This window comes from Octopus sinensis, linkage group LG7, assembly GCF_006345805.1.
Source record: "Octopus sinensis linkage group LG7, ASM634580v1, whole genome shotgun sequence".
NCBI classification, from domain to species: domain Eukaryota; kingdom Metazoa; phylum Mollusca; class Cephalopoda; order Octopoda; family Octopodidae; genus Octopus; species Octopus sinensis.
In genome coordinates this window covers 107,286,117-107,302,275 of record NC_043003.1, presented here as the reverse complement: position 1 = coordinate 107,302,275, position 16,159 = coordinate 107,286,117, and the positions used below count along the sequence as shown (strand labels likewise).

Below are 16,159 nucleotides of genomic sequence, written 5' to 3'. Positions count from 1 at the left end.
TCTTCGCTGAAGAGTGTCGTTAGCAACCGCTGTACACAATTAACACAATTAATGTCAACAGGTGCCCGTAATTAGCGATGAATGAAAGAGATAAGAAAATGCTGCCTTCGACGAAATTAAAACGCCAAAAAAGGTGAAATACCAGCAAAAACATTAAGTTTTTATTTCTTCTTGACAATACTTGATTGTTTTTAAAGAATACGTATTTTTTTTAATGAACATGAATTATAATAGCATTCCTGTCGAATAGCGTCGGAAAATACCTGGTACGCCAAAACAAACTTTGGTTTTATCATATTTTAAAAATCGTAAGAAATATGTTTTAAACACTTGAGATCGAGATTTTTTTTCATTTTTTTTTTGGTGTGTGTGTGTGTGTGGGGGGGGGGGGTTCTTTCAAAATTTCAAAAATTTCAAAATTTCAAAAATACAGTAACGAAAAAAAAGTGAAATACCAGCAAAAACATTAAGTTTTTATTTCTTCTTGACAATACTTTGATTGTTTTTAAAGAATACGTATTTTTTTATGAACATGAATTATAATAGCATTCCTGTCGAATAGCGTCGGAAAATACCAAGTACACCAAAACAAATTTTGGTTTTATCATATTTTAAAAAATCGTGAATTACGATTCTGTAAAAGAAAAGAAATATGTTTTAAACACTTGAGACCGAGATTTATTTTTATTTTTTTTTTTTTGGTTTTCTTTCAAAATTTCAAAAAGTTTTCAAATGAAAACGTTTGATTATATAAAAAAAAAAATGCGCATGTTTCTTGTGTACCTTGTATCGGACTTCTTATATTTTATTTTGAGAAAATGTTTTAATTCAGATGATAAAATACATTTTACTAAAATTAATGTTATTGGATGGAATGAAAGAAATCAATATGGAGAAATGAGACTAAATCCCTTGTTTGTTTTTTTTGTCGATTCGTAAAATTGTGTTAATGCAGTGGTTCATTTGTATTTTTTAAATCCAGAAAGTGATCACAGGTAGATATGTCTGAATCCAATCAGCAGCGTAACTAAGGGGATGGGCGAGGAAGGCAGTCCACCCCGGGTGACTCTTTTATAGGGGCGTCAATTTTGGATCTGTTGTGCAAGGTTATATAAGCTTGGGGACCTGGTGGTGGTGGGGTTACTCAAGGGCTGCCCCAGCGGCACACACATTCTTGCTACTGAATCCAGTACATGAATATCTTCATTTTGTGATCATAAAACGAAAGAATACCTTGTATTTTTACTTGATCGTAAACTCCAATGGTTTTAAACTTGTAAATTTGAAGGGGAAAAAAATCGAAAAAAACCCCCAAAAAACTCTGTAAGGTTACGGAAAGGATAGGAAAGGGCCAAAAGAGGGGGAAGAAAATTTTGAACTTTTTTACGAATCATAATTTCAGTTGTTTAAACCAGATCAGGAACAAAATATCGCAAAAGGTCAAAATTTCAACATGACGGCTTTTTGGGGGCGGGGCGGGGTGGGGTATAATCCCTCACCACATTTTGTTTTTACAGAATCGTTATCTACGACTCTTAAACTATCCAGATCCTAAAATTTATGTTTTTGGCAGAGTGGATTATTTCCGACTCTATTGTATAGGAATGCCTTCTAAATACATCTTTTTCTGCCAACAAGCGTCAAAGAAAGATCGGAATGTCTTTGATCCTTGTTTTCTTTAGTTGTTTTCTTCGCTGGGGAGAAAACAACTTGTAACAAATGTTGTAAGTTAAGTCATTGGTTTATATACTTTTATCTTTAGCTTGTTTCAGTCATTAGACTGCGGCCATACTGGGGCACCGCTTTGCAGTCGAATGAATCGATCTCAGAAATTAATTTTTTCAAAGTCTGATACTTGGGTACTATTTAAAAAGAGTGGTCCCGGTGCGCGCACTCGCGTACTCGCGCATTCACGCTTGCTAGTCGTGACTAGTCGATCCTAAAACGACTACCTAGTAAAGTAAATAAAACACAAAGTAAATACTTTTTTTAAACAAAGTAAATAAAACACAAAATAAGGACAGACTAGTCACGACTAGCAAGCGCGAGTGCGCGCACCGGGATCACTCTTCTTAAATAGTACCGATACTTGTTCCATCGGTCTCTTTTGCTGAACAGCTAAGTCACGGGCATGCAAACACGTCAGGACCGGTTGTCAAGCGATGGTGGTGGTGGGTACGCACGCACACACACACGACGGGCTTCTTTCAGTTTCCATCTACCAAATCCCCTCACAAGGCTTTGGCCAACTTGAGGCTATAGTAGAAGACACTTGCCCACGATGTCACACTGTGGGACTGAACCCGGAACCATGTAGTTGGGAAGCAAGCTTCTTACCACACAGCCACGCTTGTGCCTTATTTATTTGGATCTGTTCAGTTTCGCTCACAGATTTAAAAATTATTTTTTTAACTAAACAGTTTGAAATTTAGTATACTGGTGTAATTTCTCACGCTGAACACGGTTTACTTTTAACATTTTGACAAAATTTCGTGTTAAAGTTGTCGTATTTGGGTAATGTTTGCCAATTAACGTCGTGTATTTAGTTGAAAAATGCTACTGCTGTTTGCGACAGTAAATGAAGAGCAACAACTTCCATTTATTTATTTATTAATTTAATGTCGTACTTTCTGAAAACTGCATTTCTAAGGAATCTTTATTTCTGAATTTATGTAATAAACCTTCTCTAAGTATCTAGAATTAATTCATTAGAGACCAAATGATAACAGATTATCTTTATAGTATTTAGTTTTCCAATAAAGTGGCGAGCTGGCAGAATCGTTACCGCGCCGGTAAAAATGCTTAGAGATATTTTTTCCGACTTTACATACTGAGTTCAAATTACGGCCAGGTCGATTTTGTCCTTGATCCTTTCTGGCTCGATAAATTAAATCGATGTAATCAGCTCCCCATACTCACAATAGCCGACCTTGTGCCAAACTTTGAAACCAATATTTAGGTTGGCACCATTATATTCTTAGACCGGTCTTGTAATGGAACTCCACTCACCGACATTGGCATTCAGAGTCGTTTTATCTTTCGTCTGCAGTTGATACAAAACAGAAATATAAGAACTTAAATGACAACACATACGTCTATGTGGTTTAGAAGTTCATCTAGCAACCACAGGGTTTCGGGTTCAGTCCCACTGCATGGCATTTCTGTTTTACCGACTAATGCCTTAGAAGTAAATTTGGTAAATGGAAACTGGGTGAAACCTCATTGTGTGTGTGTGCAAAGCCATAAAAGCATTTATGTCTACACCTTGGTGCTCAGTGTCCCCCCCACCAACGTATCTTTTCCCTACATGTGATCATCCTGACACGCCCATCAGTCTTCTAAGCCACTATTCACACACTCCGAATTTTATTGTATTAAGCATCCATCACCGCTGATCTTACCAATCAGTTTCGCATAAAGAACACAATGGAATGTTGAGTAACAATCCAATTAGATAACTCTACGCTCATCAGAGACAGCTGATATTCCCTTCCATAACGGCTATCTCTCATGAGCGCAGAGTTATATAATGGGATTGCTACCTAACACTCCATTGTATTCTTTACGTGAAACCGATTGGTAAGACCAGCCATGATGGATACTTAATACTATAAAATTCGGATTATATACCCACTCTGCTGACAGTTATACGAGTGCATCTTCTCCCTGGTTTATGGTATCTTAGACAACTCTCTCTCTCTCTCTCTCTCTCTCTCTCTCCCTCTCTCGCACACACACACACATACAAGTAAATTTAATTGTTACATCAATGTGGCTGTTTCATGTTACTACCCGTTTAACCCCAGGCAGATCTTCCAGCAGCTACTTATAACTGCACCCTGTACCTATATATATTGCCAGCAGGGGAGCGAATCGCTATCGTCTGCCAGCAGACGACAGGATCGCGAGACCGATTCGGTTTCGTGCTAGTTTGCTCATCCTCAGTCGCAAACACCTGCTCGCTAGAGAGATGACCAGAGTCCTCAGCTGGTGGATGGAAGGGGTCCGCACCCCTGCTTGCAATATACATGCACAGAGTGCAGTGCTGCACCGATAACCAGCTAGTGGAAGATCTGCCTGGGGTTAAATTAAAAATAACATAGAACAGCCACACTGATGTGGCGACTAACCTTACTTGTTACTATAGTTACTATTCTCATCTCTTATTGAGATTTTACAATGAGCTATATATGTATGTATACTTTTACTCTTTTACTTGTTTCAGTCATTTGTCGAGCAAATCGACCCCGGGACTTATTCTTTGTAAGCCCAGTACTTATTCTATCGGTCTCTTTTGCCGAACCGCTAAGTGACGGGAACGTAAACACACCAGCATCGGTTGTCAAGCAATGCTAGGGGGACAAACACACACACATACATGCATACATACATACGACAGTCTTCTTTCAGTTTCCGTCTACCAAATCCACTCACAAGGCATTGGTCGGCCCGGGGCTATAGCAGAAGACACTTGCCCAAGATGCCACGCAGTGGGACTGAACCCAGAACCATGTGGTTGGTTAGCAAGCTACTTACCACACAGCCACTCCTATATATATATATATATATATATATATATATATATATATATATATATAATATATATATATATCTATATTATATTATATATATATATATATATATATATATATAGATATATATATATATATATATATATATATAGCGTGAGGCATTTACGTGTAGTAATGCCCTTAATATAAATATATATATATATATATATGACAAATGCACTTACTGTAGTTAAGGGTATATAAAACGTACTTTATTCCAAAAAAGTATCTAAAAAAACCCACCTCGGCTCCCATACGTGAAGATGGGCTTCTTGTAAGGTTTAATGCATTGAAAACTATTTTTTCCTGAGCATGCGCTGTTGAAATTACTTTGTGTTTAATACAGTGGTTCTTAATCTTTTTGATATCCTGGTTCGATCCAAACCTGGATTTTGTTGAGGCCCCCCCCCCCACAAAGGAGTAAAACAAAATCAATTAAAGAAAATTTTATAATATATCTATAGAGAGATGACCGTCAGGGGCCGCCAGAAATATGCTTGAGAGCCGCATGTAGGATTTTTTGAATGGCATCCCTGGCGAAAAACTAGCTTGAATTTTGTTAGTGCGGCCCACCTGATGATGAGTCCTGTCTCATGCGGCCCGCTTCTCAAAAACTGTTACACATACCTCTACAATCTATCCCATATGAATTGCTAAGTTAACCAAGCTTTGAATAGACACCATTAGACTTAGCTGTCACCTCTTTATCCATTTATACCTTACCTCTGGAAAGTGGATCATTGGCCAGTGTTGGTTAAGGTACACAATATTGTAAAAAAATATTGGAATAGTCACGGATGGAACGCTTTCTATCTAATCGATCTGGATTGACTTAGGTTAAATTAAACCAATTTTGTCACCGTAAATAACCAATGCATTATAAATTAGTTTCAAATTATGGCACAAGGCCAGCAATTTCGGGGATATGCCAAGTCGATTACATTGACCCCAGTACATAACTGGTACTTATGTTATCAACCCTGAAAGGACAAAAGATAAAGTCGACCTTGGCGGAATTTGAACTCGATGTGAAGTCGAATGCAATGCCATTTAGCACTATGTCCAGCATGCTAATAGCTCTGCCAGCTCATCTCTACTGCACTATAATATTGAAGAGTGTTTTGTTAGCCAACCGGGACGGGTTCAAATCCTCCGGTGGATCAAAGATTAGCGTGAAGTAGACCTTACCAAGCAGAACTTACGGAAGACTACGTTTATTGAAAACGAACCGACCTTTGGGTGAAAGCAAAGCCCAGTTATGATCACCATCATCCTGTATTTTAAAGAGTATCTAGAAATAAATATTTTTAATGTATCTTTGATCTTTCAAAAAGGGTAAGAATGGTATTCGAGGGACGTTCGGCTGCTATTACTAGCAGGTCGGATGAAGTTCTGAAACGTTTTCCTCACAACCTAATGAAAAAGGGAGAGAACTCTTACTGGCCTGTATAATCTAAATTATCGGACGTTGTTCACTTTTTAGCGTAAGATCTCCACCCAAATACAACATTTTTGCTAAGTGTATTTATACGTGACAGGGGAGGCGCAATGGCCCAGTGGTTAAGGCAGCGGACTCGCGGTTTCGATTCCCAGACCGGGCGTTGTGAGTGTTTATTGAGCGAAAACACCTAAAGCTCCACGAGGCTCCAGCAGGGGATGGTGGTGATCCCTGCTGTACTCTTTCACCACAACTTTCTCTCACTCTTACTTCCTGTTTCTGTTGTACCTGTATTTCAAAGGGCCGGCCTTGTCACTCTCTGTGTTACGCTGAATATCCCAGAGAACTACGTTAAGGGTACACGTGTCTGTGGAGTGCTCAACCACTTACACGTTAATTTCACGAGCAGGCTGTTCCGCTGATTGGATCAACCGGAACCCTCATCGTCGTAACCGACGGAGTGCTTCCATCCAAATACGTAACAGAGACCCGCTCCACCGTTTCTTAGTTCTCGATCGAGGCGATCTTCCAGACGGGGACAGGAATATAAATGTTTGGTGTTATGAGGGCGGCTGCGGGCAGAATTTTTAGCATGCCGGGTAAAATGCTTTGCGAATTTCGTCCTGAGTTCAAAATTCCGCCAAGATCGACTTTACTTTTCATCATTTCTAGATCGATAAAATAAATGTCAGTTGAACCCTCTGGGTGATAATGGACTTTCCCTCTCCCTCGGAATTGTTAGCCTTATGTCAAATTTTCAAACCAATATTAGGTGTTATGAGGAAATGAAATAGTTTAAACTGAGAATCGAACCCTAAACAACGCCAGAAAAATGAATATAAGCATACACGAAACTCAGTCGGGAAATTCTGTGGTTGATCGACTTGCCGAAGATAACAGCCAAATCTCTCCCACTTTAGAAAATACCACGTCAATAAATAAATAGGACGCTGGGATGGTCACAGTTGGAACGCCTATGGTGACCTGATCTAGGGGATGAACTAAAAAGTAAACGTTCTTAATCTTGATATATGATGTTATTTTGATAATAGCGATGTAAAATTAAAAATTAATTGATCATAATTAGGGAAATTTACGATATAACAGTGTCCAGACCACATCCCTGGTTGCCGCTATTGGAGCAGGGGTGGCTATCCCCAAATGTAAGCCCCGTGTGTCAGAGTGCCTGTTCCGTTGCCTCTGGGGCAACCCCTTTTCCATTTTGTCCCTCGGGACCATGAAGTGGACTGACGGAGCCATTCTAGATATTGTTACTTGTTGCTTTTTCTTTTCTATCATCCACAACAAACATTTTCATAAATTGTGAATATTTTTATCAATAAATGGAAACTGAATTAAAAAAAAAAATTCAGACAATGGATACTCTCTTTTACTTGTTTCAGTCATTTGACTGCGGCCATGCTGGAGCACTGCCTTTAATCGAGCAACTCGACCCCGGGACTTATTCTTTGTAAGCCCAGTACTTATTCTATCGGTCTCTTTTGCCGAACCGCTAAGTGACAGGGACGTAAACACACCAGCATCGGTTGTCAAGCAATGCTAGGGGGACAAACACAAACACACACACACATATATATATATACATATATACGACAGGCTTCTTTCAGTTTCCGTCTACAAAATCCACTCACAAGGCATTGGTCGGCCCGGGGCTATAGCAGAAGACACTTGCCCAAGATGCCACGCAGTGGGACTGAACCCGGAACCATGTGGTTGGTTAGCAAGCTACTTACCACACAGCCACTCCTGCGCCTATTCAAAAGAAAACTAGGTTCGGTTTACCAGATGAAGATGTACACTCAGCAATCATGTGCTTTTGAGTTCAAATCCATTGCTCATCTTCTTAGCAGTAATGGCGTAATTTTAATTAGTGTACCATTCAGAAAGACCCCACGAGGTGCAGTTTGCCCTTCACTGCTTCATGTTATTGTGATTTCGTAGTTCAATATATAAGAATAGATAATAGGCGCAGGAGTGGCTGTGTGGTGGGGTCAAAAGTGGTTTTGACCCTGTGGACCCAATCAGCCAAGAATCTGATCTTTCCAGATTTTTTTTAAATGGCCGGCGCTAGGTATCTGGTGATTCTTGAGGGACCCTCCAAGTGTCACCTGTGCCTGGAACCAGGCCATATTAAAAAGAACTGCCCCAAGGACCAAGGTAAGGTCCTGGAACAGTTAGTGATGGAAGAACCCTTACCTCTTCCTTTGGAGGGAGAGATGGAGGTAGTGAGGACCCTCCCCCACAAAAAAGGAAGGTGGGCAACAATGGTTGCTCACTGAAGGACCCCGAAGCTGCAGGTGCGAAGGGAGATCCTCCGGTTAAAGCAGAGGAACCGCTCCCTCCCGTAGTAAAGGGGAGAAAAAAGAAGGAAAAAGGGACAGTGCCGGTGGTTAAAACACTGCCAGCATGTTCCGAAGCCCTGTTGGTGGGAATTGTGCCACCAACGGAGGAATTTGTAGCCTCAACCCAATGAAGGAACAATATTTGGTTTTCTCCAGAAAATGAGAGGCAATGGGAAAGCTTTTTAAAAAGCTTGCCAGGGGAGGAGACATGACCTGAACTGCCCTGTGGATGTATTCGGCTTCCGATTGAGGTACCCTGATCTGACACTATCGGGGTGCCTGAGTGACTCTTTGTGCCAGGTCAGGTGCTGGTGGGGTGGAAAATTGTAAAAGTAAGAAGATGAGTGCCTCATATTGAAAGGGCATATGGCCCATAAGGACATGGTGTCACTTGAGGTAAGAGGCTTAGTGCTTCATTGTAAGGACCTTGAGTCCAAAAGAAACATTGGTAAGAGGTTTATTGCCTCAAATTCATATCTGCACTCAGTCTGCTAAGGAGGTTGTTGTGTCCTAGCATATGTGCTGCTTCTTTTAGTTTTTGTATTTTCCAGTGGTGTTCTCTGTCTATTATTTTAACTTCATCCCACAGGGGGAGGTAATTTCCATTTTTTTCCATACATGATCAGCTATACCCGATTTATCAATATCTCCTCATGTCACAGCTTTGCGATGTTCGTCTACTCTTATTTTGAGGCCTGAATAATAATAATAATGATAATATCGAAAAATACCTTAGGAATGAGAACTCAGGTTTGAAATTTCCCCAAGACACCTGATGAAGGCTGGAGGGTATATCAGCCGAAATGTTGTGTTAACAACAAACAGGATGAGGACAAATATCCGTCAAAGACAAATAATGTGTGTGTGTATGTATATATATCATCATCATCATCATCATCGTCGTTTAACGTCCGTTCTCCATGCTAGCATGGGTTGGACAGTTCGACCGGGGTTCTGGGAAGCCAGAAGGCTGCACCAGGCTCCAGTCTAATCTGGCAATGTTTCTACAGCTGAATGCCCTTCCTAACGCCAACCACTCCGTGAGTGTAGTGGGTGCTTTTTACGTGCCACCTGCACAGGTGCCAGGCGGGGCTGGCAACGGCCACGGTCAGATTGGTGTATTTTATGTGCCACCGGCACGGAAGCCAGTCGAGGCGGTGCTGGCATCGGCCACGAGTCGGATAGTGCTTTTTACGTACCACCAGACCAGGGATCCTGGCTGGTTCAATTCGATTTCGATTTCGCTTGCCCCAACATGTCTTCACAAGCAAAGGGGGTTGGCATGGGTGCCTGTCGTACGGTCGCATTGGAGTATTTTACGTGCCACGGCCACGAGTCGGATAGTGCTTTTTACGTACCACCAGGCCAGGGATCCTGGCTGGTTCAATTCGGTTTCGATTTCGATTTCGCTTGCCCCAACATGTCTTCGCAAGCATGGGGGGTTGGCATGGGTGTCTGTCGTCGGATGAGGTTCTATATCGACTTCGCTTGCCTCAACCGGTCTTTGTGTCCAAGGGAGGAAAGGCATTCATAAGTGGGCTGGGCTCACTTGTCCTGCCTGGTCTTCTCACGTACAGAATATTTCCAAAGGTCTCGGTCTCTGGTCATTTCCTCAGTGAGGCCTAAAGTTCGAAGGTCGTGCTTCACCACCTCGTCCCAGGTTTTCCTGGGTCTACCTCTTCCACGGGTTCCCTCAACTGCCAGGGATTGGCACTTTCTCACACACCTATCTTCATCCATTCTCGCCACATGACCATACCAGCGCAATCGTCTCTCTTATATATATATAAGTGGTTGGCGTTAGGAAGGGCATCCAGCTGTAGAAACACTGCCAGATCTGACTGGACTGGTGCAGCTTTCGGGCTCCCCAGACCCCAGTTGAACCGTCCAACCCATGCTAGCATGGAAAGCGGACGTTAAATGATAATGATGATGAAATAAATGATATATATATATATATATATATATATATCTCCCCTCCTCTTCTCCTCTCCTTCCTTCTCTCCCCTCCTCTTCTCCTCTCCTTCCTTCTCCCCCTTCCCCCTCCTCTTCTCCCCTTTCTTTCTCCCCTCCCCCTCTTCCCTCATCTCCTCTCTCTACACTACACCATACGACTTTACACATCACATCATATATACATACACACGTCCAGACCTCTCATATGCACTAATACTCTCTCATACACACACTAATACTCTCTCATACACACACACACACTCTTCTCATACACACACGCACACACTCTTATGTTGGAGCGAGGTCATTTAACCCTATTATCTCCCCTAATTTCGCTCTTGCGTCTCACGTTTGATCAGATCGCCATGTTGATTCGCTAGCCTCTGCACGCATTTTTTTTTCTTTCTTTCTGTGTTTCTTCTCTGTGTATCTTTCTGTTGAAGAGCGTAGGCTCGAAACATTAAAGACTTGTTTTATTTATATTTCCTGAGCGCCATACTAATACAATTGTTTGTTTGTATTCCACCTTCCTTCACTTTTGTTTATTTCCGTAAACCTGCCTTCGTCTTTTGTCTATTTTCATAAAGCTTCCTGTTATATATATATATATATAATATATATATATATGTATATGTATGTATACATTTGTGTGTCTGTGTTTGTCCCCCAACTATCGCTTGACAACCAATGTTGGTGTGTTTACATCCCTGTAGCCTAGTGTTTCGGCAAAAGAGATTGATAGAATAAGTACTAGACTTACAAAGAATTGTAGGATTGGTTTGCTTGACTAAAAGGCAGTGCTCTAGCATGGCCACAGTCAAATGACCGAAACAAATATAAGAACCATACGGAAATATAATTTAGGATTGATTTGATCTCTTCTAAAATCTCTTCAAGGTGTTGCCCCAGCATGGCCACAGTTCAATGATTGATATCGCTTTATTCTTTTCACTTAGCACAGGTGAAAGGATGGCCGTGTGGCTAAAGTAGCTGACTTTACAACCATGTGGTTTGGGGTTTCAATCCCAGTGCATGGCAGCACCTTGGAGAAGTGTCTTTTAGTAAAGCCCTTGGCTGACCAATGCTTTGGTCAGTGAAGCTGTTTGTTGGAAACTGTGTGGAAGCCTGTCACATTTACACGCACACACACACACGCACATTTAAATTGTTGGTGCGTTTCTTTGTTTCTGTGTCTCCCACCACTGCTTGACAACCAGTGTCGGTTCATTTATGTCCCCATAACTTAGCAGTTGCATTTCAGGAAGAGAAATCCACAGAATAAGTACCAAAATTAAAAAAAAAGAAGTCCAAGGATCAATTTGATTGTCCAAACCCTTCATGTCTATGCCCCAGCATGGTCGTAGTTCAATCCCAAAACAAGATAATGGTTCACAGTGCTGATTTTTAAGAGATCTAGTGTATGGAATCAAATGTCACTCTTTGATTGGAACTGGTTTTATTGATTCCCGGGTGGATAAGGAGTAATAGTCTACCCCAGTGGGATTTGAACTCTTCATGACTACTTTGTATTGATTTCTTCTAAAAATAGATATTCTGTTTGAGAAAGAGGAATGACCCAAATAATGATTTTTTCCCCCAGAAGATTTCCAACTCTTCTTGTTGCACAGGCAAACATCTGCAGACAGATCATCATCATCATCGTCATCATCATCTTTATCATCATCGTCATCATCGTCGTTTAACGTCCGTTTTCCATGCTGGTATGGGTTGGACGGTTTGACTGGAGTCTGGGAAGCCAGGAGGCTGCTCCAATCTGATCTGGCAGTATTTCTACAGCTGGATGCCCTTCCTAACGCCAACCACTCCGAAAGTGTAGTGGGTGCTTTTTACATGCAGGGGCCAGAGGGGGCTGGCAACGACCACAATCGGTTGGTGTTTTTTTATGTGCCACCAGCATGGAAGCCAGTTAAAGTATATTTAGATATACACTGACATGACAGAAGTACATAGACACCCCATAAAACATTGTTTTATGTTTAACTTAAAAGTTTGTATCTTTTTATTAATGGACATTTTTATGTTTCAGGTTCTATGTGTGACTGTTTAATCATGTCATGTACAAAAGAAGCCTTGGAACTGTTTGAATTTCACAGAGGCCGCATTGTGGGTCAATCTGAAGGTGGACTTAGCGTAAAGTCACAGAAAACCATGGGATCCTGCTTTCTACAATTAATAGAGTGATTGCACAATTCACCAGAGAGGAGAAGGAGTCCACATCATACTGTTCAGGTTGATCAGGGCCCTCTGAAAGACCCTTTGCTTTGTTAAGTGAAGTGTGGAAGATATTCGTCATTGCAAGGCTTCTGACATAGCAGAACAAGTTGATGTCAGTCCCAGAACAGCAAGAAGGAAGCCACTTCTTCAGCCAGTCACTATCAAGTGCAGAAAAGATTGGGCCAATGAAATGATGGAGTGACCACTAGCATTTTGGGATATTATCATATTCTCTGATGAGTCCAGATTTGCTGTATTTTCTGACAGTGGTCGAATGTGGGTCTGGAGACTCTGTGATCAAGAATTTGACATGAAAAGATTGTTGTCAGCAATGAAACAAGACAGCTATTCTGTGATGGTCTGGGGAGCAATTTGGAGCAATGGTCAGTCAGAGCTGGTGGATTGTGATGGAAACATAAACTCAGATAAATATGTGTCCATATTGTTGAAAGGTCTCTTTCCAACTTTCTCCAGTGGTGAAATGACTAAAGAAAACTCTTTATTTATGGAAGATGGGCTCCTGGTCACATGGCTAAAATGACCCAAGATTCATTGGATGAGAATGGCATTAAAAAACTTCCATGGCCAAGCCAGTCACCAGATATAAACCCTGTTGCACGCCTCTGGAACATAATGGACAGGATACTTCATAAAAAGAACAAGAAAGCATCTTCAAAGCCAGGTCTTTTGAGATTACTGCATGAAACTTAGAAAGAAATTCCGCAAGAGAATATTTATCAACTGATCAATAACATGCCTAATAGGGTCCTTGCATTGGAAAATGCAAAGGGCATGTCTACTAAATAGTAAATGTTCACGTTACAATAATTAATAGATATATAATTTCAGATTAAAATTAATTTTAATGATTATAAGGGTGTCTATTTACTTCTATCATGTCTATGTATATATACATATATACTTAGGTCTCTCTCTCTCTATATATATATATATACACACACATATATATATATACATATATATATATATATATATATATATATATATATATATATTATATATATATATATAATATATATATATATGTATTTATGTATGTATGTATGTATGTATGTATGTTATATATATATATATATATGTGACCTCGTGTGTACCGTTGGCGATTTTTTTTCCTCTGTCTTCCCTTCTCTGGATCTTTCCTTCTCCTATGTTTCAGACGAAGAGCTCCACTCGAAACGTTAAACCCTCCTTCTTTCCTTCTTTCCTGAGTGTCCAATAATACTATATTTGTCCCACGTCCTCGCGTTGTTGTGTTTTTTTTGTGTTTTCTTGTTTGGATTAACTTTATATATATATTACGGAGATGTACTTGCATAGCAAGTGATTTGATCTGAGATCATGTGCTGGAACGAAAATAATTGCAGCGTGGTTGTCATATATATGTACGTATGTATGTGTGTATGTATACACGCATGTATGCATGCATGCATGTATGTATGTATGTATGTACATACGCCTGTGTGTATGTATGTATATATGTAAGTATGTGTGTGTATATGCACGCACATACACACTATAAACTTAAAGCTATAAACCAGTAGTGATGGATAGATGTAGACTGACCACTCATCACAATAATATCAAATTTCAACCTTCCCATCCGAAACTAGGAAGTGATTTACAACCCTCACCCCCAAAACAAAACTCTAAAACCTATAATCAGACATTTATCTCTATATCACAAAACTTTTGTTTTACTATTGCTTGTTTTTTTTCTCCCTTACATCTAGTTAGTTCAGGTTAAATATATATACTTATGTATGTGTGTATATATGTGTGTACGTATGTATGTACGTATGTATGTATGTATGGATGTATGTATGTGTGTATGCATGTACGTACGCCTGTGCGTATGTATGTATACGCGCACGTATGCATGTGCCTATGTATGTGTGTGCATATATGTACGTGTGTATGCCAATATGTAGGTATGTATGTATGTTTGTACTCATGTGCTACGTATGTATGTGAGTATCTAGGAGAATGGGCAGACGCGTCTGTGTGTGTATGTGCATGTGAACGTATGTCCGTGTACTGGTATGTGTCCGTCCAAGTTGTGTACATGACTGTTACTTTGTTGAAGGTTGTATATATACACACATATATGTTTGTATAGACGCACACATATATATATATATATGTGTGGGTGTGTGTTTGTCCCTCTCATCATGTAAACAAGAGAGAGAGGGGTGGTTATAGAATGGTCCTCCTGAATGGGATCTGGATGTTACTCCATTCGGATTTTCGGCTGAGAGTAGGTTTGTATTCTTGTATACAAACAGCTTCTGTGACCTGTCTCAGCATTGCATCGGTGGGATGTGTTGATAGGATGTTCAACTTAAGTTTCCCTAAGGATCCCTTGTGGCAGTCTACAGCATATATATATATATAATGGCATAGGCGTGGCTGTGTGGTAAGAAGCTTGCTTCCCAACCACATGTTTGCGGGTTCATTCCCACTTGGGCAAGTGTCTTCTGTTATAGCCTTGGGCCGACCAAAGCCTTGTGAGTGGATTTAGTAGATGGAAACTGAAAAGAAGCCCGTTGAGTGGCTGTAGGTGCAGGAATGAGTGTGTGGTAAGTAGCTTGCTTCCCAACCACATGGTTCAGGGTTCAGACCCACTGCGTGGCACCTTGGGCAAGTGTCTTCTGTTATAGCCTTGGGCCGACCAAAGCCTTGTGAGTGGATTTAGTAGATGGAAACTGAAAAGAAGCCCGTTGAGTGGCTGTAGGTGCAGGAATGAGTGTGTGGTAAGTAGCTTGCTTCCCAACCACATGGTTCTGGGTTCAGTCCCACTGCATGACATTGGTAGAAGTGCAGGTGAAGGAGTCAGTGATGTGATAGGGTTGATGATGGGTGCTAGTGAGGAGGGTGGTGTTGGAGATGTAAAGGCAAGTTGGCAGCGTGGGTGGGAGGAGGGAAATGAGCCCGGTTGGGAGGTTGGGTTAGGGAAGAAGCTGTGGACCAAATGGGCTCGTTTGAAGGAGGGGAGGGGTCGGTTAGGGAAGATGTGCAAAGTGGAGAGGTTGGACTGGAGTTGCCGGAAAGCTTGGAGAATGGTGCATTGGAGAGATGGGGTGGTAGGTGAGGGTAAACGGGAGGCGGGAGATGGCAGGGCGGTTTTGGGGGGAGAGAGCAGATGCACGGTCTACGGAACGTGCTCTGGCAAGGGCGGTGTGGATAGTGGTGAGGGGATATCCATATAGGATGAAGTGGCGAGCCATGACTTGAGACTGAGTCTCAAAGTCATGGTCGTCACTACAGAGCCTGCATAGACAGAGGAATTGGGAATAGGGGATGGAAAGCTTGGGGTGGGAAGAGGAGAAGTTAAGGTATGAGTGTGAGTCTGTGTGTTTGTAGTGGATGGAGGTGGTGAGAGTGGAGTGATGAATGCTGACTGACATGTCAAGAAAGGAGAAAGAGGTGTCAGAGATAGTGCCGGAGAATTGGAGGGCAGGATGGAAAGATTTGACAAAAGAGAGGAAGGAGTCTAGATGTTTGTGGGAGAGTGAGGTTGCACCGATACAGTCATCAATATAACAGCTGGACAGTTTGGGAGAGGGGGACCAGTGAAA

General features: G+C 41.2%; 1 protein-coding gene across 2 annotated transcripts in view; it reads left to right on the top strand.

The window, feature by feature from the left end:
• The first annotated feature begins 18 nt into the window (after positions 1-18).
• LOC115214338 (dynein regulatory complex protein 9-like) overlaps positions 19-16,159 on the top strand; it is a 200,535-nt gene continuing 184,394 nt past the window's right edge. The window contains exon 1 of one of the 2 annotated variants that reach the window (XM_029783521.2): positions 19-133. In XM_029783521.2, the coding sequence (XP_029639381.1) occupies positions 78-133 (56 nt within the window). In that variant the 5' untranslated portion in view covers positions 19-77. The remainder of the gene's footprint in view (positions 134-16,159) is intronic. The other variant, XM_036505078.1, reaches the window with a different exon arrangement.